General features: G+C 47.8%; 1 protein-coding gene across 4 annotated transcripts; it reads left to right on the plus strand.

Annotated features, from left to right (window-relative positions):
* The first annotated feature begins 83 nt into the window (after positions 1–83).
* Positions 84–25,075, plus strand: CPNE9 (copine family member 9). 4 transcript variants are annotated; one of them, XM_082415715.1, is made up of 20 exons: positions 84–1,348; positions 1,873–1,913; positions 2,032–2,078; positions 2,153–2,256; positions 2,751–2,787; positions 3,270–3,346; positions 7,038–7,101; positions 7,218–7,321; positions 7,519–7,623; positions 12,166–12,207; positions 12,986–13,061; positions 13,170–13,223; positions 13,648–13,709; positions 14,443–14,489; positions 15,431–15,612; positions 15,854–15,981; positions 20,700–20,802; positions 21,511–21,568; positions 21,944–22,017; positions 23,832–25,075. In XM_082415715.1, exons 1-20 carry the CDS (start codon positions 1,056–1,058, stop codon positions 24,015–24,017), a joined length of 1,884 nt encoding a protein of 627 aa, XP_082271841.1. In that variant the 5' UTR covers positions 84–1,055; the 3' UTR covers positions 24,018–25,075. The 4 variants fall into 4 exon arrangements, with proteins under 4 accessions (XP_082271841.1, XP_082271843.1, XP_082271842.1 ...); XM_082415717.1 differs by lacking the exon at positions 20,700–20,802 and having other exon boundaries at positions 23,832–24,020; XM_082415716.1 differs by lacking the exons at positions 3,270–3,346; positions 7,038–7,101.
* Positions 25,076–25,707: the final 632 nt, after the last annotated feature.

Below are 25,707 nucleotides of genomic sequence, written 5' to 3' on the forward strand. Positions count from 1 at the left end.
GGAGTTATTTAGAAGGTTCTCCCTGTCCTCCTTTTTGCTGGGGGGAGGGGTACAGATGAAGCAGGAAGGGAACTGGAGACTTGGGTGTTCCCCTTAACCCCTGAGCCATGAGAGTCTCTAGTGAGATGGGGACATGTAGTCATAGGCTGTTAAGGTGGGAGCAGTGGTCCTCAGGCCTGAGTGGGCCCTAGTCACCCCTAGGGAGCCTGTTTATCCATGCAGATTTCCAGAGCTGCCTGAAATTCAGACTTGAAGTTGCTGAGATCTTCATTTAGCTGGGAAGGGGGTGGGGAGAATCTTCATTTTTAACAAGTTTAGCAGACTGGTACAGGTGACCTGCAGCCCCTGCGTTCGGTGAGGGATTGGCTTCCAGGGCTTTGGAGGTAGTAGGTGATGTGGGGAGGATGGACCTGGCTGACCACCTACCGTGTGACCTGGAGTGGGTTGCATCTTCACAGAGTGTGTCTGCATCTCTTAACACCATGAAGTCATGCGGGTTCAAGGACATGGACAAAAGGTTTTGCACAGTGCTGTAACAGCCACCATTTACTGACCTCTGACTCTAAACACAAAAGAGGTCATCGGTGTGAATGCCAAGAAGAAGGAAATAATGCCGGTGAACATTTCTTGAGTATTTACTGTGTACAATCAATCCCCTGTGCTAAATCCTTTCTGTGGATTATTCTCCATGAAATTTTACAACACCCTGAGTAGGTGCTATTAATGGCCATTCTACTAATGAACTGACTGAGCCACAGAGATGTTAAGTAACTTGCCCAAGGTCACGCAAATGTGTAACTCTTCAGAGACTGAGGGAGGGAGGACGGGAGTGGGAAGGAGGAGAAGCAGATTGTTGAGGGAGCGGCTCAAGAAGAGGAATCGACCCCAACGCCCACCAGGTATCTGGAACCCTTCAGCTTCGGGGACAGCTCGCGGGGATGGGGGGGGCACTGGGTTTCGCCCCGGGGAAACGCGCTGGGAGGACTCTCCCACCTCGTGGGTTGGAGTTCGAATCTGTGTAAGGTTCCTGGCCTGCTCGAGGCTGCTCCAATGGGATGGGGGCCACCCGCAGGGCCGGGCGGGGCTGTGTTGCCATCTGGAGGCGCTGCGCCGCCGGCCACAGTGAAGGCGCGAGCAGCAAGAGTGCGCGCAGGGCTGGAGGGAGTGCAGCCTCCGCCGCCAGCGCCGCGGCGGCACATGGGTCGACCCCGCCGCCGCACCTAGCAGCTCCGGCGGACCCCGTCTCGCAGCCTGCCGCAGCTCCGGCCAGCCGACCAGCCATGTCGCTCAGCGGAGCCTCTGAGCGCAGCGTCCCGGCCACCAAGATTGAAATTACCGTGTCCTGCCGGTGAGCGGGCCACGCTGGGGAGGGCTTAGGCATTGCCCCAGCACCACCCAGCTCCGGGGCTTAACGCGGAGAGGGGCTAGACCGCTGGGGGAAGCAGCATTCGGGAAGGAAAATCGCGGCTGCAGACTCGGGAGTCGCTAGCGGACTCGGGAAGGGGGTTCCTGGAACAGCTCCAGCCACAAAAGAGGGCTCAGCCTGCGGCTTCAAGGGACGGGTCTCGGGGGGTCCAGTAGGATCTGCGCCCCAGGAGGGCAAAGTTCTGGGGGCTAGCCCTCTTTCCTGGGCCCTTGGAGGTAGTCCAGTCCGCAGAGAAACGGTTCTTGGGCGGAGATTTCCGGTGTTGTCCAGGGTGCTGACAACGCGGACCCCACCCCCACCTCACCCCCCCCAGCCGGAGGTAGTAACGGGGGAGGGGAGTGTGATGTGAGCCCCATGCCTCCCCAGGTGCCCGTGTCTGGGCAGGTTCGAGGCGATGGGCTCCAGAATGATCCACCCCCTGTCCGTCTGTCTGTCCCTTTCTCTAGGAACCTGCTGGACCTCGACACCTTCTCCAAGTCCGACCCCAGTAGGCGGCACCAGGGCCAGGAGGGAGGGAACTTGGGGTCCGGGAAAGACTGAGGGGCGGGGAGGGGGTGCGGGCCGACCTGAAGTCCTTCCCTCCCCGCCCCCGCTCCCGCTTGCAGTGGTGGTGCTTTACACGCAGAGCCGGGCCAGCCAAGAGTGGCGGGAGGTAAGTCCTAGAACCCTCGGCCAGTCCGGAGCCGCCCCTGGGAATCATCTGCTGACTCTCCGCTCTCCATTCAGTTCGGACGGACCGAGGTGATCGACAACACGCTGAACCCAGACTTCGTGCGCAAATTCGTCCTCGACTACTTCTTCGAGGAAAAGCAAAACCTGCGCTTCGATGTGTGAGCCCCGCCCCGGATCTGGCTTGGACCGCCCCCCGACCTGGATCCGCCTGAAATTCCGGCTGGCTCCGCCCCTCCTCGGCCCCCCGCCCCCGGCCTGGCTCCACCCCCAGGCCCAGTTCTGTGGCACTCTGAAGGGCTCGGCTCTAGCCTTAGCTCCGCCCACAAGTCTAGGTTGGCCCTGCCCTTAGGTCAGATCCAACCCAGTGCACTCCCAGGCCTAGTCCTGCCCACAACCGTTCTCCCTAATTTGGCTCCGCCCCTTCCCAAGCCCTACCTCTGACGTGACCCTGCCCCCAGCAGACCCCGGACTTGGCCTCGCCCCGGGTCTGACTCACTCTGACGCCGACTCCTGCCCAAAGGAGGTCCAGGTTGAATTCGTGTCCAAGGCTGCCCCTCCCTCCACCCACAATTTTAACCTGGACTCGAAATCCGACTCCTTTTCCAGGCTCTCCCACCAGCCCCGCCCCATGTTGGTCCCACTCTCTTCCCAGGTATAACGTCGACTCCAGAACCAACATCTCCAAACCGGTGAGCGACCGTTCACTCACGGGCTGGCTGGGCACACAGGCGGCGCTCAGTGTGTGTTAAACGACCCTCCTTAGAACCCTCCTACCCCTCAAACCCGACTCGACCTTCTTCGGCCCCGAACCTGCCCTCCCTGCCCTCCTCTCCTGCTCCTGCCTCGGTTTCCCGCCTGTGCCTCTTACTCACTGCTACTCTTCCTTCTCGACTGCTGCTGGGACCCTCAGAAGGTGAGGCTGAACGGGGCTGGGCGGGGGCGACATGTGTGGTGTGTGAAAGGTGAGGGGCGGGATGGTATCTTGGCTTAAAGTGATGGCGAGACCAAGAAGGGCAGCTTTCCTGGGGACCCCGCGCCTCCTTTAAAGCCCCGGCCGCGTGGTTCCGCTGCCTCCAGTCGCCGTGGTCAGTGCAGCAGCGTCCCCAGGGCTGGGCTGGGACTCTGCGCCGCCAGCCGGTCCTCGCCCCGCTGACTCTGTATCCCGGCGCAGGATTTCCTGGGACAAGCGTTCCTGGCCCTGGGAGAGGTGATCGGAGGCCAGGGCAGCCGAGTAGAGCGACCCCTCACGTGAGCTGAACCTGAAGGGGAGCGGGGGAAGGGTGGGCCTCCAAATTCTCCTCCTAAAGACACAGCTGACCCGGTATTGCTGGAGGCTGGGATTCCCCTGGTCAGGGGCCTTCAATAGCTTCCATCACCCTCCTGGGAAAATCCGACCTCCAGGGCTTTGCTTAAGTCAGTCTCAGGCCTGACGGATCTTCTGTCTCTCTCTTTCCTCACCCTTTTCTTTCTTTTTCTAAGTCTGATTCAACCTTTAAGGTCCACTTTCAAGCCTTTCTCCTCCAGGAAGCTTTCCTCACTAAATCAAGTTCTCTGGAATTTACATTACATTCACTCACTAAATATTTATTAGCTCGTTTTGTATGCTATACCCTGTGCTAGGCACCAGGGATTTATCCATTCCACAAACACTACTGGGCATATACTCACTGTATGTCAGCCACTGTTCAAGGGGCTTGGGTTGCAATGGTGAACAAAACAAAGGTTCCTGCCCTCAGAGAGCTTATAGGGGGAGAAAAACAGTACAAAACTGACATAATAAATAAGTAAATTACATAATATATTAGAAGACATTAAGTATTGAGGAATAAAGACAAAGTAGAGCAGAATTAGGGGGACTGGAAATGCTGCGTGGGTAGGTGTTGCAGTGTTCAACAGAATGCTTGAGTAGGCCTCCTAGAGAGGTAACTTCAGAGCAATGACCTGAAGGAAGTAAGGGAGTGCGCTGTGCAGATATCTGGAGGAGGAATGTTCCAGGCAGAGGAAACTGCCAGTGCAGAAGTCTGATATGTTCAAAGAGCAGCAAGGAGGCCAGTGTGGGTGGAACTGCGTGAGCAGGGGGGAGAAAGGAGAAGGTGAGTTTGGAGCATTGACAGTTAGAGCTTTGTAGCCACTGGAAGGACTTTAGTTTTTACTCTGAGTTGGAAGTCACTGGAGGGTTCTGAGCAGAGGATTGATATGATCTGACTTGGTTTCAGAGGATGCTGCCGGGTTGAGACTAAACCTTGGGTGGACCAAGGTAGAAGTAATCCACGGTGCTAGCAGTGAAGGGGGGGAGGATTGGTCAGATTCTGGATATATCTTGAAGGTGGAGCCAACAGGTTCCTGACAGATTGAATATGGATGTGAGAGGATACGAGGAGTCGAGGATGATCCCAAGGCCTTTGGCCTGAACAAATGGAAAGATGGAGTTGCCGTAAACGATATTTTTTTTTTTAAAGTGAGGGAGGAGTGAGCTGTGGGAGGAAGTCAACCAGGAGTTCAGTCTGACATGTTGAATTTCATAATTTTTATTAGACATCTGAGTGGACATGTCAAATAGGCAATAGGAAACGTGAATCTTAGGTGCTCTTTAAGGACATGAGATTAGATGAGATCACTAAGGGAGCGAGGAGAGAGGGAAGATCAAGGACTCCACGAATTGGAGCTAGAAAGGGAGGCTGAGAAGGATCATTAGTGAAATGGGAGGGTAACGGAGAGCAGGTGGTGCTGTCCTTGTCCTGGCAGCAAAGTGAAGGATGTGTATCAAGGACAAGAGAGAGGCCAACCATGTCAAATGCTGCTGCAGGTCAAGTAAGGTGAGGATTGGGAACTGGCCATTGGATTTAGCCAGATGGAGGTCGCTGGTGATGCTGACAAGCAGAGTTTTGAAGGAGAGATGGGAGTGACAGCCTGGTTGGGGAGGTTTAGAAGAGAATGGAAGAGAGGAATGGGAATTAGGAATTTTTCAAGCAGTTTTGCTGCAAAGAGGAGAAGAGAAAAGGAGGGGTGGCTGGAGAGGGAAGTGAGAGCAAGAATAGGTTTGTAATATTTTAACATGAGAAAAATTATACCACATTTGTATGCTAATGGGAATGACCCAGTAGAAACTGAAAATTTGACATAATAAAAAGAGGGAAGGGACTTCCCTGGCGGTCCAGTGGTTAAGACTCCACGCTTCCAATGCAGGGGGTGCGGGTTCAGTCCCTGGTTGGGGAACTAAGATCCCACATAACGTGTGGCTTGGCCAAAAGAGAAAAAAAAGGGGGGAGAGTTGATAGAGTGACGTCTCTGTGCAGGCAAGAGGGAGGGTGTGGAAAGTAGCACACAGTGGAGGGGTAAATAGGCACATGGATAGTCATTTATAGCAGCGGTAGGAAGGCCTCGTGTTGGAGAAGATACTGGAGGCAGGGTAGGTGCGTGGTGGGTCTGTGGACATTCTCTTCTGGTTGCTTCAGTTTTGTCAGTGAAGTAGGAAACAAGGTCATTGGCTGAGAGTGAGGATGGAGGAGGAGGCTTTTTGGGTTGAGGAGGGAGGAGGGAGAGTGAAACTGACATCTCGCAGAACTGGAAAAGTGAAGGGACTCGGGGTGTACAGTATGATTAAGGACCCTTTTGAGGTTTGTGGTCACACATTTAAAATGAAAGCAATTAGCACGAATCTGTATTTTCCTCTGGCCATATTCAGTTGCACAGGTGTGATACGGGTTAGGCAGAGAATTGGATTTAACTAGGGCTGTGGTTCTGCCAGATAAGTATATAGACGTGAGAGAGGGCAAGGGAAAAGAAGTAGGATGCAAGGGAGTGATTATTATAGTCCAGAGTGACTGGAATTCACACTGGGTGATGAGATGAGGGAGAACATTAAGGAAGCAAAGAACAGTGCGAAGGCAGTAGGATCAGCGACTCGGTTCTGAATGTGCAGGTGAAGAGTCCCTGTACTCATTACACTCTGTCTTTTTAAAGCACAGAGAGTCAGAGATCAAAGGAGCCAAAGAAATGGTTCAAATTCTCATTTTAAAGATGGGGAAAACCACATAGCAAGCTGGAGTCAAAACTTGAACTGAGAATACTCCTAACCTAGCTTCCTCTCTACCACACTTTGGATCCCTTGGGGGTTAGGGTTTGCAGGCCCATATCAACAGCGTCCCTGACTGCTTGGAGACCCAAGGCAAGTTGGGGATGGGTGTCCTGGTATGCACCCTTCAGGCACATGGAAGTGTCCCTTCTTGGGTCAGAAGAAGATAAGGCTGCCCTGGACTTTTTGATCTCACTCTTCACAGTCTTCAGAAAGCACAGGATCTTTGACCTAACAAACCAGCCCTTTTGCCCCAGATCTGGATAGAAATTCCTCTCCCTCGTTAGGATTGCTACATCACGCTCTACTTGCCTATTGGCTTTGACATCCCACCTTCCCCTGGAAGTTCCCTGAAGGCAGGGTCTAGCAGAGCTGGAAAGTGCCAACTGGCCAATTCAAACCTAGAACAGTGTCTGGTGTATTGTAGATGAAGAGTCTGCTTTGAGAAAGAGAACCACCTTCATATCTACCAAGCTTACCAACTGCTTTCCTTCCATGCATTCATTCTGATCTCTTCACAACCCTGAAAGGTGGGCAAGATTCCCATTAAATAAAGAGAAAACCAGGGCCCAAAGAAAGGGAAAATAACTTGCCCAGAACTCTAAATCCTATTTCTTTCCTATGCTACCATTATGAGATGTCCATGTAGGCTAGGTTAACCCCTTCCTTCCAGACTAGAAACCTTCCCCAGTCAAAGTCAGGTCTTTCCCCACCAGAAGCCACCTAGGACAGAGGTGGACATACTCGGGACTGTCAGTCAATGACAGGTTGGATCCCCTGACCTACCCAATCCCAGATTGGCCACCCCAATTCTTGTTTCCTACTCTCCCCCTCCCCTCACAAAGAGGCTTTTTCTGCTTCCAGGGGTGTACCAGGCAAGAAGCGTGGCACCATATTGCTGACCGCAGAGGAGCTTAGCAATTGTCGGGTCAGTAAGGGCCACATACTAGACCCAGGAGGCTCTCTTCTCTCCCCAAACTCCCTGTAGTGGGCTGTCTGATTTTGTGAGCAATTTGAGTGTCAATAGCCCTATTTCATCCATAGGATATTGCCACCATGCAGCTGTGTGCAAACAAGCTGGACAAGAAGGACTTCTTTGGGAAATCAGACCCCTTCCTCGTGTTCTATAGGAGCAATGAGGATGGCACGTGAGTCACTGCCCCCACTGTGACCATGGGCCCATTAGGGCTCTTAGGCTGGGACATCTTAGACTCCACCAGGACCTGAGCCCAGAATCCACTCAAGGCAGCGCCTGATATGTGCTTGAATCTCCAAGAGTATCAGGCCCTGTCTCTGCGCTCAGTCCTACCCCAAAGGCAGGTTCCAATCCTCCTGTCCTCTCCAGGTTCACCATCTGCCACAAGACGGAGGTTGTGAAAAACACGCTGAATCCTGTGTGGCAGCCCTTCAGCATCCCTGTGCGGGTATTGTGCAATGGAGACTATGACAGGTCTGCTTCAGCATAAGCTAAGGAGTAAGGGGACAAGGGCGTGAGAGTGGGGTTCCTGGGCCCAAGAATGAAGGTAGAAGGGTCATAATAGTGTTGGAGGATCCTACTCAGTGAGACAGAGTTTTGGACATGGAGATGGGTGCATGGGGAAGCAGACAGATAGCCACATGGATGAATAGGTGGATGGATGGATGGATGGATGAAAGGGCAAATGAACAAATGAGTGAGCAGATACATGGATGGGTGGTCAGACGAATAGATAAACTGGTGAATGAACAGATGGGTATATGGATGGGTGTACAAGAGGACTGGTGGGTGGGTAGAGGGGGAGATGGATGAATGGATAGCAGATGAATGGATGAGTGGACTGATGGGTGGATTAGTGGAGGGACAGATGATGGGTGGATTAATGGGTGGATGACTGTGTGAGAGGATGAATGGGTATATGAGAGATTGGTGGTTGGTTGGAGAGGCAGAGGGATGACTGAAAAAGCAGGAGGATAAACAGGTGGAATGACAGGTAGATTGATGGATAGACAGATGGATGGTAGAGGGAATGGATGGATTAGTGGATGAATTAGTTGGTGGATGAGTGTAAAGTAGATGGATAGGCTGACCATATGATCTAACAAATCGGCAGTGTGAAGACAGGTGAGTGGGTAGAAGGATGCATGGGCATATAAGTGGATGGTTATGTAAAAGAATGGATGATCAGATGGACAAATGTCAGATGGCTGGGTGTTTGGTTGGATAGATGAATCCTTCTTGATAGAGGAAATGCTTTCAGTTTTTCACCACTGAGAATGATGTTTGCCATGGTTTTGTCATATATGGCCTTTATTATGTTGAGGTAGGTTCCCTCTATGCCCACTTTCTGGAGAGTTTTTATCATAAATGGGTGTTGAATTTTGTCAAAAGTTTTTCTGCATGTACTGAGATGATCATATGGTTTTTCTTCTTCATTTGTTAATATGGTGTATCACATTGATTGATTTGCATATATTGAAGAATGCTTGCATCCCTGGGATAAATCCCACTTGATCATGGTGTATGATCCTTTTAATGTGTTGTTGGATTCTCCTTGCTAGTATTTTGTTGAGGATTTTTGCATCTATATTCTTCAGTGATATTGGTCTGTAATTTTCTTTTTTTGTAGTATCTTTGTCTGGTTTTGGTATCAGGGTGATGGTGGCCTCATAGAATGAGTTTGGGAGTGTTCCTTCCTCTGCAATTTTTTGGAAGAGTTTGAGAAGGATGGGTGTTAGCTCTTCTCTAAATGTTTGATGGAATTCACCTGTGAAGCCATCTGGTCCTGGACTTTTGTTTGTTGGAAGATTTTTAGTCACAGTTTTAATTTCCTTACTTGTGATTGGTCTGTTCATATTTTCTATTTCTTACTGGTTCAGTCTTGGAAGGTTATACATTTCTAAGAATTTGTCCATTTCTTCCAGGTTGTCCGTTTTATTGGCATATAGTTGCTTGTAGTAGTCTCCTAGGATGCTTTGTATTTCTGCAGGGTCCATTGTAACTTCTCCTTTTTCATTTCTTATTTTATTGATTTGAGTCCTCTCCCTCTTTTTCTTGATGAGTCTGGCTAAAGGTTTATCAGTTTTGTTTATCTTCTCAAAGAACCAGCTTTTAGTTTTATTGATCTTTGCTATTGTTTCTATTTCATTTATTTCTGCTCTGATCTTTATGATTTCTTTCCTTCTACTAATTTTGGGTTTTGTTTGTTCTTCTTTCTCTAGTTCCTTTAGGTGTAAGGTCAGATTGTTTATTTGAGATTTTTCTTGTTTCTTGAGGTAGGATTGTATGGCTATAAACTTCCCTCTGAGAACTGCTTTGCTGCATCCTATAGGTTTTGGGTCGTCGTGTTTTCATTGTCATTTGTCTCTAGGTATTTTTTGATTTCCTCTTTGATTTCTTCAGTGATCTCTTGGTTATTTAGTAGCATATTGTTTAGCCTCCATGTGTTTGTGTTTTTTGTTTTTTTCCCTGTAATTGATTTCTAATCTCATAGCACTGTGGTCGGAAAAGATGCTTGATGCAATTTCAATTTTCTTAAATTTACCGAGGCTTGATTTGTGACCCAAGATGTGATCTATCCTGGAGGATGTTCTGTGTGCACTTGAGAAGAAAGTGTAATCTGCTGTTTTCGGATGGAATGTCCTATAAATATCAATTAAATCTAGCTGGTCTATTGTGTCATTTACAGCTTGTGTTTCCTTATTAATTTTCTGTCAGGATGATCTGTCCATTGGTGTAAGTGAGGTGTTAAAGTCCCCTACTATGACTGTGTTACTGTCGATTTCCTCTTTTTTTTTTTTTTTTTTTTAATAAATTTATTTATTTATTTATTTTTGGCTGTGTTAGGTCTTCATTTTTGTGCGAGGGCTTTCTCTAGTTGCTGCGAGCGGGGGCCACTCTTCATCGCGGCGCGCGGGCCTCTCACTGTCGCGGCCTCTCCCGTTGCGGAGCACAGGCTTCAGACGCGCAGGCTCAGTAGTTGTGGCTCACGGGCCCAGTTGCTCTGCGGCATGTGGGATCTTCCCAGACCAGGGCTCGAACCCATGTCCCCTGCATTGGCAGGCAGATTCTTAACCACTGCGCCACCAGGGAAGCCCTCGATTTCCTCTTTTATAGCTGTTAGCATTTGCCTTATGTATCGAGGTGTTCCTGTGTTGGATGCATATATATTTAGAATTGTTATATCTTCTTCTTGGATTGATCCCTTGATCATTATGTAGTGTCCTTCCTTGTCTCTTGTAACATTCTTTATTTTAAAGTCTATTTTATCTGATATGAGTGTTGCAACTCCAGCTTTCTTTTGATTTCCATTTTCATGGAACATCTTTTTCCATCCCCTCACTTTTAGTCTGTATGTTTCCCTAGGTCTGAAGTGCGTCTTCTGTAGACAGCATATATACGGGTCTTGTTTTTGTATCCATTCAGCCAGTCTGTGTCTTTTGGTTGGAGCGTTTAATCCATTCACGTTTAAGGTAATTATCAATATGTATGTTCTTATTACCATTTTCTTAATTGTTTTGGGTTTGTTTTTGTAGGTCCTTTTCTTCTCTTGTGTTTCCCACTTAGAGAAGTTCCTTTAGCATTTGTTGTAGAGCTGGATTAGTGGTGCTGAATTCTCTTAGCTTTCGTTTGTCTGTAAAGCTTTTGATTTCTCCATCATATCTGAATGAGATCCTTTCGGGGTAGAGTAATCTTGGTTGTAGGTTCTTCCCTTTCATCACTTTAAATATATCATGCCACTCCCTTCTGGCTTGTAGAGTTTCTGCTGAGAAATCAGCTGTTAACCTTATGGGAGTTCCCTTGTATGTTATTTGTCGTTTTTCCCTTGTTGCTTTTCAATAATTTTTCTTCTTCTTTAATTTTTGTCAATTTGATTACTATGTGTCTTGGCATGTTTCTCCTTCGGTTTATCCTGCCTGGGACTCTCTGTGCTTCCTGGACTTGGGTGGCTATTTCCTTTCCCATGTTAGGGAAGTTTTCGACTATAATCTCTTCAAATATTTTCTCGGGTCCTTTCTCTCTCTCTCTTCTCCTTCTGGGACCCCTATCATGCGAATGTTGTTGTGTTTAATGTTGTCCCAGAGGTCTCTTAGGCTGTCTTCATTTCTTTTCATTCTTTTTTCTTTATTCTGTTCCACAGCAGTGATTTCCACCGTTCTGTCTTCCAGGTCACTTATCCTTTCTTCTGCCTCAGATATTCTGCTATTGATTCCTTCTAGTGTATTTTTCATTTCAGTTATTGTATTGTTCATCTCTGTTTGTTCTTTAGTTCTTCTAGGTCTTTGTTAAACATTTCTTGCATCTTCTCGATCTTTGCCTCCATTCTTTTTCCGAGGTCCTGGATCATCTTCACTATCATTATTCTGAATTCTTTTTCTGGAAGGTTGCCTATCTCCACTTCATTTAGTTGTTTTTCTGGGGTTTTATCTTGTTCCTTCATCTGGGACATAGTCCTCTGCCTTTTAATTTTGTCTGTCTTTCTATGATTGTGGTGTTCGTTCTGCAGGCTGCAGGATTGTAGTCCTTCTTGTTTCTGCTGTCTGCCCTCTGGTGGATGAGGCTATCTCAATAGTGCTTACTTTATAGAATGATTGTTAAATTAAATTAGTCTGTGAAAGTGCTGAGAACAATACCTGGAATATAGTAAGACTCAATAAGTTGTAGGGAATTCCCTGGCGGTCCAATGGTTAGGACTCTGCCCTTTCATTGCGGAGGGCCTGGGTTCAATCCCTGGTTGGGGAAATAAGATCCCGCAAGCTGTGCGGTACAGCCAAAAGAAAAAAAAAAAAGTCAATAGTAAAGTATAGTAATAGCAGTAGTAGTAGTAGTAATAGTGGTAGTGGCAGTAGATAGTTGGGTATGTGCATGGACTGATGAATGGATAGGACGGATGGGAGGAAGTTTGATAGAAGGACAGATGGGTGGATTGGAAGATGATCTGTGCAGAGTTAAGTGGGTGGGGGTGTCTCAGATTTATCATACACACCCAGCCTACGTTTATCTCCTGCATTTCAGAACAGTGAAGATTGATGTGTACGACTGGGACCGGGATGGAAGGTAGCACTGCCCCACATAGTACTGCCCTCTCCTATAATTAACACAAACAGTTCCCTGAAATATGTAGTACATTCACTAGGAACCCCAAAGTAGCCTTGGGAGCCAGAAAGGTTGATGACAGATGCCAAGTCCTTGGGTACAACTGATGCCCTCAGTTGTCTCTCTGGTACACTGTCTCTTCCCTTCTCTTCCCCTTAGCTTGGTCCCTCTTCTAGCCCAAGCCCCAGTGCCCTGCAGCCCAAGTAGAGGCACAGATAGTGGAAATAAAAGACTGGTTTCGGGCTTCCCTGGTGGCGCAGTGGTTAAGAATCCACCTGCCAATGCAGGGGACACGGGTTCGAGCTCTGATCCGGGAAGATCCCACATTGCCGTGGAGCAACTAAGCCCATGCGCCACAACTACTGAGCCTGCACTCTAGAGCCCACAAGCCACAACTACTGAGCCCGCCCACCACAACTACTGAAGCCCACACGCCTAGAGCTTGAGCTCCACGAGAAGAGAAGCCACCGCAATGAGAAGCCCGCACACCACAACAAAGAGTAGCCCCGCTCGCTGCAGCTAGAGAAAGCCCACAAGCAGCAACAAAGACCCAATGCAGCCAAAAAATAAATAAATTTAAAAATAATAATAAATTAAAAAAAAAATAAAACTAATGAGATTACCTCCCAGTATGCTAATGGTTTATTTAAAAAAAAAAAAAAAAAAAAAAAAGACTGGTTTCAGAGATGGCTCCAAGCCACAAGCAGTTGTTGCTTACCCACCTCTGGTCTCATTGCAGTCACGACTTCATCGGTGAGTTTACCACCAGCTACAGAGAGCTGAGCAAAGCCCAGAACCAGTTCACAGTGTATGAGGTGAGAGCTCCAGCCCTGCCCAGGTTGCCCAGGCCCTCCATCCTAGTGTGCTCAGTCTGTGGTTCCCGTCCTCTGTTTCTCACCATCACTGTTATCTTCTTCACTTAGGTACTTAACCCTCGGAAGAAATGTAAGAAGAAGAAATATGTCAACTCGGGAACTGTGAGTACTCCCTAGAGCCCTGTCCCTCCCTGGATCCTTCTGTCTCTATCCCCACTGACATAGCATGACATGACAAATGTTGAGGGTATGGGAAAGCTGTTGGCACGGATTACTTGGATATAGTAATGTTGGATACAAGGTGGCACCATTTAAGATTTTGTTGTGTTTTGTTTTTAATTTTTTTTTCTCTCACCTAAGGAAATTGTTTTGAAATTTACTCTTTTGCAGATTTTTGGGGAAAACCTAAGTTATATTTCCCAATTTAATATACTTTTGGAAATCCAAATGTTTCTGACAGCTTCCCCTTTTTGCCCTTTCTGAAATTGGACAGGGTGGGGTAGGGGGTGAAATCAAGTGCCTCTTTCCCTTTTTCCACCCTACCTACACTTTCCAAAGTAGCAGGGCTGCCTCTTCTGTCCCGCAGGTGACGCTGCTTTCCTTTTCTGTGGACTCTGAATTCACTTTTGTCGATTACATCAAGGGAGGGTGAGTCACAGGCCAAGCTTTTGGCTGAAAGCCCAGCAATGAGTTACTCCCAGTTCTGAGCCTCAGTTTTACTATTCATTAATGGTCAGGGTCCAAAGAGATCATGAGGATAAACTTTAAAACACTTGGCAGACTACAAAGTGCTTTATAAAGTGCAGAGCGCCGCCCCTCTTAGTTCTCTCCATGGGGCTGCCTTTCAACCCTAGCTTCCAGCCTGCCCTGGGAAGATGACAGACCAATGGTTTTCAAAGGTGTCCCCAGTAACCTTACTGGGGCCCAGACAGAAGATATGTCCAGGCAAGAGGGAGAAGCCAAGAGAGAGGGAAACGATAAGCAGGCTGTAGGGGACATCCTACTTGGTTTAGTGGACGCAGGCAGACCTCGGAAAGTTACTTGTCTTCTCTAAACCTCACTTTTCTCCAGTGTAGAATGGAGCTGTTAAGTACTACTTCAGGACGATAGTAAGGGTTAAATTAAATTACATCGTGCATATTATGTCATGCAGCAGGCATTTAATTCTGCCACCCAAAGTGTGTTCAGTGGGCCAGCAGCACCTGCCTCACTTGGGAGTTTGTTAGAAATGCAGAATCTCAGGCTCCACCCAGACCATCCAGATCAGAATTTGCATTTTAACACGATTCCCAGGTGGCTCATGTGCATACTAGTGTTTGAGAAATCCCGGTATAGTAAGTTATTAGTCCCTCACTTCTCAATCCATCTATTTCCCCAACAGGACGCAGCTGAACTTCACAGTAGCCATTGACTTCACAGCTTCCAATGGTGAGGCATGGATGGGGGAATGGGGTGCGGAGGAATTCTAAGGAAGTCACTAGGGATTGGCCTGGATTCCAACCTGGGAATAAGAGTTAAGCTACCCAGGAAGCCCAGGCTTGAGGCAAGGCCCAGTCAGGCTCATACTGGGGCAGGAGTGTCGTGAGGAGATTACTGGGTGTAATGGTGGGAGAGGGTACAGAAAAATGAGTGGGTAAATGGATCAAAGAAAGTTGAAAGGATAGATAGCTCTACATAGCTTGAGAAGCAGGTGAGTAAATGAATGGATGGGAGGGAATAGGAGTGTAATGAGAGATGAATAGGTAAATGGGTGGATGGCTGGGTGGCTAGATAGATTTATAAACAGAGGGGGCAAATGGGTAGTGAGTGAGTACAGTGGGTTAGACAGGTGGACGCATGAACTGGTATGTGGGTGGACAAATGCTCAGATGTTTAAATTGGGGAAATGGATGAGTGGACAGGTGAATGGATCCATATGAGGATAGACAGGCAGGTGAATGAATGGGATGGACAGGGATGGATAGATGGATGAAAGAATATGGCTGTACTGATGGATGGGAAAGAAAGAGAAATAGCAGGTGAACAAGTGAATGGATGGATAGATGGATGGATGGTTAGGTGGGTGGATAGTTGGATAAGAGAATGGAGAAGCGGACGGATGGAGATGAATAGGTAGACTGAAAGATGGATTTATGGCCAGTGGATGGGTGAATGGATGGATGAGTAGGTGGATGAACTGATGGATAGATATAGGGGTTGGTGGATGGATAGATGGACAAATGAACATTTGGATGACTGGGTAAAATAATGAGGGAGTACATGGGTAAAGAGTGGGTGAATGGATAGGTGGATGGATGCATACAGTGATAGGCAGGTGAACTGATAGATCATCAAGATGACCATGAGGTGGGGCTCCTGTTTCCCTACAGGGAATCCCCTGCAGCCCACCTCCCTGCACTACATGAGTCCTTATCAGCTCAGCGCCTATGCCATGGCCCTCAAGGCCGTGGGAGAAATCATCCAGGACTATGACAGTGACAAGCTGTTCCCAGCTTACGGCTTTGGGGCCAAGCTGCCTCCCGAGGGACGGATCTCCCACCAGTTCCCCCTGGTATGGTATGGCCAGAACCTAGACTCCATGCCCTGGCATCTGGCCCACCCAAGTTGACAAGATTCTTCTGCTTATGTTTCTTCTAAGGGTCAAGGACCTGCCAAGGAGCAGGCGGAGCTAGGAGAAGGTGGCAGAGCAGGGAGGGGAGCAGGGTTGGAGTTTGGAGGGGACTATGAAAGACAGCGATGGAAAAAGGAAAGAGTGAGCTGGGATCAGCCCAGCAGGGCATCTTCCCTGACAGAACAACAATGATGAGGACCCCACCTGCGCGGGCATCGAGGGCGTGTTGGAGAGCTACTTCAAGAGCCTGCGCACAGTGCAGCTCTACGGGCCCACCTACTTCGCCCCTGTCATCAACCAGGTGGCCAGGTAAGGAAACTGGGTGGGGCTGGGGGAAATTAAGGGGACCCAGACAGTGAACTGACTTCCCAAGGATAGTTAGGACCACTCTTGGGTGAATTTGGGCTCTGGGGAGAAGGTGAAAGTTTCAGTGTTGGCCAGGCTCTGTTATAAAGAGGTTACATAATGCCTTATTCTGAGGTAGAAAGGGTGTCAACAAACTACCCCAACCCCACTCCCTGGGAACAACAACCCAGGCCTCAAGTCTGGGGAAGAGAGAAGGGCCTACAGAACAGTGGATAAGGCACAAGTTTTGGCATCAGACCTGGGAGTGATCCCAGGTCTACCACTCACTAACCATGTGACCTGAAGCAACTTAGCTTCTCTAAGCCTCCATTTCATCCCTGTAAATAGGTGTAATAATGGATAACCGTAGTACCTTCTTTATAGGGTTATTGGGAATTTAAAATTGGATAACAATATAAGAATGATTAGGACTTCCCTGGGGCCCAGTGGTTAAGAATCCGCCTGCCAGTGCAGGGGACACGGGTTCAAGCCCTGGTCCAGGAAGATCCCACATGCCGCGGAGCAACTAAGCCCGTGCGCCACAACTACTGAGCCTGAGCTCTAGAGCCCGTGAGCCACAACTACTGAGCCCACATGCCACAACTACTGAAGCCCGCACACCTAGAGCCCGTGCTCCGCAACAAGAGAAGCCACCGCAACGAGAAGCCTATGCACTGCAACGAAGAGTAGTCCCCGCTCGCCACAACTAGAGAAAGCCCACGCACAGCAAGGAAGACCCAACACAGCCAAAAATAAATATAAATAAAATAAATAAATATAAAAAAAAGAAATTACACAAACTCTTTAAAAAAAAAAAAGAATGATTAGCACAGTGTGTGGCCCATAGTAAGTGCTCATGGTAGATTAAAATGAGCTCAAGTTGCAGATTAAACTATAGAAGAGTAACTTCTAAAAACAAAAGAGTAACTCCAAATTTTCAGAACAAAAACATACAATGCAAAGAAAATCCAGCTCACGTAAGAAATGATTTTCTTAAATGCAGATAAAATAAAATGACAACTAAAACCAAACATATGTCAGTGAACCTAAAGTTTCTCTGATTGAATAAAAAATAATAAGAAAACCGTAGTATGCTAAATAGAAGAGGCCCATCGAAAACAAAGTACCTCAGAAAACTTGAAAGTAAAAAGATGAAACAAAAAAAGAGAATAAAAGTGTAAGGATTTCAGGGAGATTTATATGTCCAGAGACTTGCCTTTTCTCTAATAAAGATTAGTTATTTTCTAATTCATAGTGAGATAATAGTTTCTTTAATTACAAAAGTAACATAACATTGCTGTAGAAAATTTCAAGGATGGAGAAATTAAATAAGAAATCACCCAGAATATGGCCCGTGGGAATGTGGATGTATATATAGTTATTGACAGTCTTTTCCTTATGCAACCATAATGGCAGTCAAATTATATGTAACCTTTCACTACTGATTTTTTCACTTAATAATGGAACCTGAGCACATTTTTTTGTTGTTATTAAACAGATTTCTTAAATATTATCTTGGGCAAGTTCACTCATTCATTCATTCAGTGAACATTCCATAAAGGAGAATGTAGCATGAATGTGGGCTGTGGGGCTAGACTAGCTAAGTTACACCCACTCTACCACTTACTAGCTATGTCACTTTGGGCAAGACTGTTAACCTCTCTGTGCCTGTTTCCTCAGCTGTACATGGGGATAATAGTATCATAGAGCTGTCGTGAGGACTAACTAAATTAATATTTGTCAAGCACTGAGAACAGTGCCTGCCACACTGTTAGTGCTATAGGTGTTAGCTATTACTGGTACTATTATTATCATTATTACTATTCTAAGGGCATCTGTGTGTGCTCAGTTCTCTGCTGGGGCACTAGAGACTCACAGATGAATCAGATCTAGGCTCAGCCCTTGAGATCTCCTGCCTTGGTGCAAGAGACAGAAATATAAACAAATCATTACCTTCTGTAGGTCAGAGCTTCCCAGACTTTTCCAGCAAGTTGCCTGTTGGCAAAGGCAAACAACCGCTTCCCCTAGGGGAAACTGGGGGCACAGCTGAAAGCAGCCAAGCTGAAAATGTCTTTGAAATCCCCATATTTTATCTTAAAAATTCATGCAAATTTACATTCTTCTGATATTGTGTCCATGTTTGCTATAATTTAGGGGGGGGAGGTGTTTTAAGTGTACTTAGAGTCATCTAGCTTTATCCACCAAATCATATAGTATAATGAGTGCTTCAGGTATCCTGTGACCTTGGGTTCCCCTTGGTACACATGCTGGTACCCTCAGGGGTGTGAGAACCCATTTGGATGGGCAGACAGCCCGTCTTGGTGGGTGGCACCCTAGAAGGCAGAGGGAGAAGGAGAGTCTGAGAGACCCAAGGCAGCCTAGTCGTGGAGGGGACTGACTGCTTGGCTGGGTGCAGAGGGCAAACTGGACTTTATCAGAGGAAGATGCACAGAGCAGGCCTGGCAGCAGGAACCCCATGTGAAAAGCCCAGAGGCATGAAGGGCCAGCTCGGTGAACAGTGAACAGTATACTCTGACCAGAATGTGCAGTGTGTACGGAGGAGTATCCAAAGAGCAGGCTGGAATGAAGACTGGAGGAATCAAGAGCTCAGGCTTTAGGTTCCGTTGGTCAAGCGTGGGCTTGGACCCCAGCTGCACCACCCCTTGGGGATGCTACTTAATGTCTCTGAACTTCACTTTTCTCATTTTAAAAATTGGAATAAAAAAATGTGCCTACCTCATAGAATGGTGGTGAGGATTAAAGTAGATCACGTATGTCAAGAGTGCGGCTGTGATTTTGATGATCACAGACGACTCTTTGTTGTTTCCTACCCCACAGCCAAGTGGGGCACAGACTGGCCTTCCCCAGCCAGTCACTCAGCTCCAGGTCTAAATGGCCTTGGGAATGCCAGGCATCGGCAGGGAGCCAAAGATGTACCTCCCGTGCCCCCAAGCCCTTCCATGCCCCCCAATGCCCTGGCTCACAAATCCCTTCATGAGGGGGCCATTGCCCACTGCTCCAGCCTCATCTCTCTTCTGTGGTCCTACGTGCACCGCCTAGAACACACTCTCTTGGTTTGCACATGCTATTCCTTCTCTCTGGAACACTTTCCCTTTACCCTCCCCTCCTCCCCCCACCCCACCTCCACCTCCACCTCCACCTGGCTAACTCCTACTCATTTTCAGGTCTTAGGTTAGATGTCATGTCCTCAAAGCCCTAACCTCACTGCATCTTAGTGGTGAAAGCATCCATCTCCCCCCAGGACAATGTCCAATTCTCTGCTGCATGCTCAGCACCAAACTTGGTGCCTGACACATAGCAGGTGTGCAATGATTATTTGCAAAACGAGTGAGTGACAGGAAACAGTACCAGCTCAAGCCTATGAGGAGGCTGCAGCCAGAATTCAGGAACGGATCATGGCCCACTCCCACCCTGGGCCCTGGGCAAAATGAACTGAAGCTATTTGAATTCTCCACTCTCACCACGCTTTCCTCCTTTTTTATATCAAGCTTAAATACCAGCACTGTCCAACAGAACTGTCTGCAATGATGGAAATGTTCTGCATCTGTGATGTCCTATACGGTAGCTACCAGGCATATACAGATAGTGAGCACTTGAAATGTTGCTAGGGTGAACAAGGAACTGAATGTTTAATTTTATTTAACTTAATTAATATAAATTTCAGTAGGGGCTACCTTACTGGAGAGTGCAATTCCATCCTTTCCAATGCACACAGGGCCCGAGACTGGAAATCAAGAAACCAGGTCTGCCACGGCCTTTGTGCTCTCTGAGGTCTCATTTTTCTTATGTGTAAAATAAGGGGACTAGAGTTAATGACTTCTGAAGTCCTCTTCAGATCAAAAAATCTTGGATTCAAAGACTGATAGTGAGAGAAGGAAAAGGAGCTCTGGGAGCAGCTGTTAGACTGGCTGAGGACCCAGAAGCCTAGGCAATGGGATGTGGTCAGCAGAGGGGAGAAGGGAGAGAGGAGAAATGGGTGAGAGAGGGAAGAAAGGAGGCCTTCAGTCTTTGGTCTTGTTCTTGTATAAATACCAAAATCTTTCCAGGGCCAACAAAGCCCTGTGTGGTTTGGGCCCCGCCCCGTTTCAGTCACATGGTCCACTCTGCTTCCTTCACTTTCTGGGCTCCAGAAAGTGTAGGATTCCTCCAGTCCCGTTATGGGGCCTTTGTCCATGCTGTTCCTTCTACCTGGAATGATCCTCCCCCTTCACTTAGCCTCTTCTCCTTCCTCCTCTCCTTTATCCTCAAACATTGTTTCCTTAAAGAAGCTTTCACTGACCTGGGCCATGTTAAGATCTCCTACAGGACACTGTCATAGCAGTGTCTCTTTCTATCCCAACTCTCGTCACAAGTGCAATTCTATAGCTATTTCTGTGATTCTTAGATCAGCATCCCCTCTCAAGAGGACTGGGATGGATTTGTTTTTGCTTACTGTGTACCTCCAGTGCCTAACACAGTACCTGCTATAGTGAGTGCTCTATAAATGTAACTGGAGGGATGGTAGGTGGGGCAGGCAGCCAGGTCTGGGGAAGGAGCATGAGCTTCAGAAGCCCCAGTCCTTGCCCACTGCTTACGTGCTGGCTATGGAAGTTTTAGGGACAGGACATTCCTTTGAACTCTCTGGGCTTTCGGCTGAATTCTGATCTTGGCCTCTCACCCAGGGCTGCAGCCAAGATCTCTGATGGTTCTCAGTACTATGTTCTGCTCATCATCACTGATGGGGTCATCTCTGACATGACACAGACCAAGGAGGCCATTGTCAGTGTGAGTCTGAGGAGGAGGGCTTGGCAGGGAGGGGTCACTGTTAATAACCGTGAAGGGGCTGAGATTTTACCCTACATGCAAGCTAACAAGTCAGCCTGCCAGTTTCATGGATGCTGGCAGCAGACACAAAAGCAAAGGACTTTGGGACTTCCCTGGTGGTCCAGTGGTTAAGACTCTGCGCTTCCACTGCTGGGGGTATGGGTTCGATCCCTGGTTGGGGAACTAAGATCCCACATGCCATGCAGCGTGGCCAAAAAAAGCAAAGGACTTTGCTATTCCCAGCAATAGCAGTAGCTCAACTATCAGCATTGGCTCTGATTCATTAAGTCCCACTTCCCACAAGATAATGTGCAGAGGGCCAGATGACACCTGTACCCACAGTGGGTTGCATTATAGAACAGGAACCCTGAGTGTAGAGAACCCGAGTCTTTTGTAATGGGCAGTAAGTATGCCTTCCCTTTGTTCCAGTGTGAGATATTATACTGGACAGTAAACAAACCTGCCCTTTGCTTTACAGGAAGACACTGTATATTTCAAGGCAGTTACATATGGAGACATCCTTGAAAAGATAATCTGACACAAAGGGAATCAGTGCCTCTGCTTGTAAGATGTGCAGAAACATCACACACACACACAGAGTTGTCTCCCAACAGTCCCTTCCCTTGTTATGCCTGCTCACCCCAACCATTTACCCTCTTTCCCTCACAGGCCTCCTCACTGCCCATGTCTATCATTATTGTCGGTGTGGGACCAGCCATGTTTGAGGGTAAGATGGGGGGTGTCCATGAGTGGGACCAGTAACTGGGGAAAATAGGGGAGGATCTGGGCACCCAGGCCTGCCTCATATAAAAGATAGGATGGATGCCTGTGCTGGACTTTGGCCAAGTCACAGACCTTCTCTGAACCTGTTTCCTCATCATAACCGAGGCTGTTGATACAAATACTTCCCTCCTGAGGTTCCTGGGATGAAGGAATGCGTGGGAGGGCATAATAATAACTCCATTACAATGCCTAATATTTGTAGGACTTTGATACGACCGTTAGGCATTCTCCTGATGACTCCAAAGGGGAGCTAAGAGGGAGGGGGCAGCATGGGTTGGTGTGGGAAAGGCCAATCAGCTGAGGGGTGTCTTTTCCACAGCAATGGAAGAGTTGGATGGTGATGACGTGCGCGTGTCCTCTAGGGGACGCTATGCAGAGCGGGACATCGTTCAGGTAGACCTGACCAGGGAGAGGAAGTCATGGAGTCAAAAGGCACGGTGGGAAGGAGAGGCTAAGTTAGCAGCTATTCTCCTTTACTGCCTTCTTAATCACCTACCTTTCTTCCCTTCACTCTTTCAGCCTTCCTACATTCATTCAACAAATTCTTTTTGAGAAACAGGCAGGTTGCTGCAGCCATTGTGGATTCATAGTGTAGGAGATACCAAGGCTCCTGCCCTCTAGTGGAGGCAACCAATAATAATCACACATCTCATTAGATTGTGATAAGTGCTCCAGAGGGACTGCAAATGCCACAATGAGAGCCTATAACAGGGACCTGATTAGGTAGGGTAGTCAGGGAAGGCTACTACGAGGAAATGATATTTGAGCTGAAATCTAAAGGAGGGTATAAGCATTACAGGTAGAGAAGCAGCACGTGAGAAGGTCCTTAGGCTCAAAAGAACTTGCCCAATCATGGAGAAGGCAAGAGGCCAGGGTGGCAGGATCACAGGGAGTGAGAGGAAGAGGAAGCCAAGGCCTTGCCAGTCATGGTGAAGCTTAGAGCTTTGTTCTAAAAGAACTGAAAAGCTCTTGAAGGATTTTACGTAGAGAAGTGGGGTGGTCAGACTTCCATTTTAAGACATGCAGAGATGCTGCAGGACGGTGGATTATATAGCAGGGCAAGAGAGAAGGCAGGTAGACCCGTTAATGAGGAAGCCTTTGAAGTACAGGGAATTTGGATGGGAATGGAAGCAGTAAGGATGGAGAGAAGAAGCAGGTTCAAAAGATTATTTAAGAAAAATTTCCAAGAGTTGAAGATTTGATTAAATGGTGACAGGGAGTGATGGGGGCTTCAAGGATGATTCTCAGTTTTCTATACTGAGCCACTGGGTGAGTGATAGTCCCATTTACTGGGAAAGAGAAAGCTGGAGGAGGAGCAGATTTGGCAGACAAGCCTAGAATTCCGTTGTAAACACATTGGGCTTGAGGTATCTAAGACAAATGAAAGGAGATGTGATATGGACAACTAAATATGTGGCTCTGGGCCTTAAAAAAGAGGTCAGGGATGGATGTATAAATTGGGGAGTCATCAGGGAACAGGTTTTTTTTTTTTTAATTGAAGTATAGTTGATTTACAATATGTTTCAGGTATACAGCATAGTGATTCAGTATTTTTAGTTTATACTCCATTAAAAGTTATTACAAGATAAAAGCTATAATTCCCTGTGTTATATAATATATCCTTGTTGCATATCTATTTTATACATAGTAGTTTGTATCTCTTAATCCAGGGAACAGTTTGTAAAGTCACAGAAGTGTATGAAATCACCCAGGAAGAGAACTGAGAGAGAGAAGGCACCAGATTTAGAGATTAGGTAGACCCAGAGGACTGGGGGTGGGGGTGGGGGGAAAGGCATCCAGAAAGGTCGGAGAATCTAGAAGAATGTAATGTGTCAAGAGTGGGAAGTGTTCAGGAAGATTATGGTCAAATGTAATAGAAAGCTAAAGAGGAGTCAGCAAGATGAGGCTGACAATCATTGCCCTCTGGACTAATTTGGGAAAATGGTGCTGTTGACATCGTTAGTGAGAGCAGTTTCAGTAGACTACATGAAGCCAAATTAGAGTGGGTTGAGGGTGAACAGAAGGTGAAAAAAAAAGTGGGTGGAGAGAAAGCAAATGTAGAAAGCTCCTCAAGATGGGGGAGAGAGATAGTGTGATATTTGGAAAGAGATGTTAGCGGGTCAAAGAGGAAGCCTCCCTACTGCTGCCTTCCCCACTCCCCTCTCTTCTGTCCACCACCCACATCTGATTGTCTGTGCCTGTCCCAGTTCGTCCCATTCCGAGACTATGTCGACCGGTCAGGGAACCAGGTGCTGAGCATGGCCCGACTAGCCAAGGACGTGCTGGCCGAGATCCCAGAGCAGCTACTGTCCTATATGCGCACCAGGGACATCCAGCCTCGCCCTCCACCCCCTGCCAAGCCCAGCCCGACGCCAGCTCCAGAGCATCCCTGAATAGCCCACCTATCCAAAGCCTAGCAGCCTGCTCACCTGCCCACCCACTGCTTCTGCTGAAAGCCAGAGGCACCTGGAACCCTGGACCTCACTGGGAGGCCAGCTTGGAGGATCGGTACTGGCTGGTCGAGCCCTCTGCCCCCCTCAACCATAGGAGGGCCTGGCACTCCTTGCCTTCATGCCAGTAATAAAGCTGATCTTTACTCCAGTTATGTCTCATGGGTCTTGGGGAGGGAGGGACCCAGGATCTGGGGCCACACCAAGAGAAGGAAGGGGCAAGGACGGTTTCAGCTAGGGTTCATCCCCATCCTAACACACATTCATCTAACACTTCAGACATTCTTCAAATACGTTAAGAAACAAGTGAATCTTTATGTGTGTACATTTTTTCTGAGGGGAGAGGCCCATAGCTTTTATCAGATTCTAAAAGGAGTTCTTGACCTCAAAAGGGGTCAGCTTTAAGATGATTCTGTGTAACTCTGCTCTAATCCATCTAGTCCAAGTTTTTTGAGTGAGGATAATAAAAGAGTTGATATTTCTTTGAGTATTCACTACACGTCAGACACTGTGCTAGGTGATTTACAGGTATCATCTTATTTAATCCTCACAACAATCCTGTGAGGTAAGCACTATTTTATCTCCATTTTACACATGAAGAAACTGAGGCTCAGAGAGGTTAAGTCACTTATTGTAGAGAACCCAATAGTTTGACTCCAGATGCCAAGATCTTAATCAGCAAACCTCTTCCTGGGGTGTTAATTTTATTAGGATGTTTGGGGGAAGACACTGTATATGAAAACACATACTGTATAGTGGGTCAACGGCAAGGTTTGTATTAAGATAAAACAGAAGTTTCCAGATGCTTTGGGCTTTGCCCCAGAACCCTGGCAGAATCTTTCACGCTCCCCATTGATGGCAAAACTGGACAGGCTCAGCAACAAGTATTGTTTAACAAGTGGACTCTTCCTCGCCCCCAAGTTCTCCAAAGCCCCCAAGAACTGACAACAGAGTTGTCGAGCTCAGCTTTACAAATAACTAAAGGTAGGTGAGGAAGAATTTAACGACTTGCCCAAGTTCACATAGCTACTAAGTGGCCCAGTCACATTAAAAGCAGCTCTGTTTTGACACTGTCTTCCAACCAGCAACCCGTAGCCATGAAGCATTTCCCCGCCTACCTACAGGGTTCCAGCATCTGAATCTCATTTTACCTTACACAACCCCTTTCACGCCCCACCAGCCTTCTGCACCACCCCCAATCAGGTCGCTACTTTCAGATTCACACCTTTTCTCCAGCCCTGCCCCTTTACCTTTTCCAAGCCCCACCCTTTACCTTCAGCTTCGCATCGTTTTTCCCAGCTAAATCCTTTCTCCCTAGCCCAGCTCCAAGTTCCAGGCCCACCCAAAGCCCCGCCCTTTCTTTTCTGAGGCCCACTTTTCTGTTTAGTCCCACGCTTCACCCCACGTTCAGCCCCTCTTCTCCTAACTGTGGTCTGCTTTACAGATGGCCCCGCCCACTCTCCGCAAACCCCGCCCCGTAGACTGGTTTATTCTCTTCCAGCCCCGCCCCGCCCCTACCTATAACTCCGGGTCCCCCTTAGGCTCCAGTCCGCGTCCCTCTTGCTCTTGGCCCTGCCCCCAGTCCCGCCCCGTGGCTCCCGCCCCGCCTCGCCGCCTTCCTCCGAGACCAAGG

This window comes from Balaenoptera physalus, assembly GCF_965194825.1.
Source record: "Balaenoptera physalus genome assembly, chromosome: 11".
Taxonomy (NCBI): domain Eukaryota; kingdom Metazoa; phylum Chordata; class Mammalia; order Artiodactyla; family Balaenopteridae; genus Balaenoptera; species Balaenoptera physalus.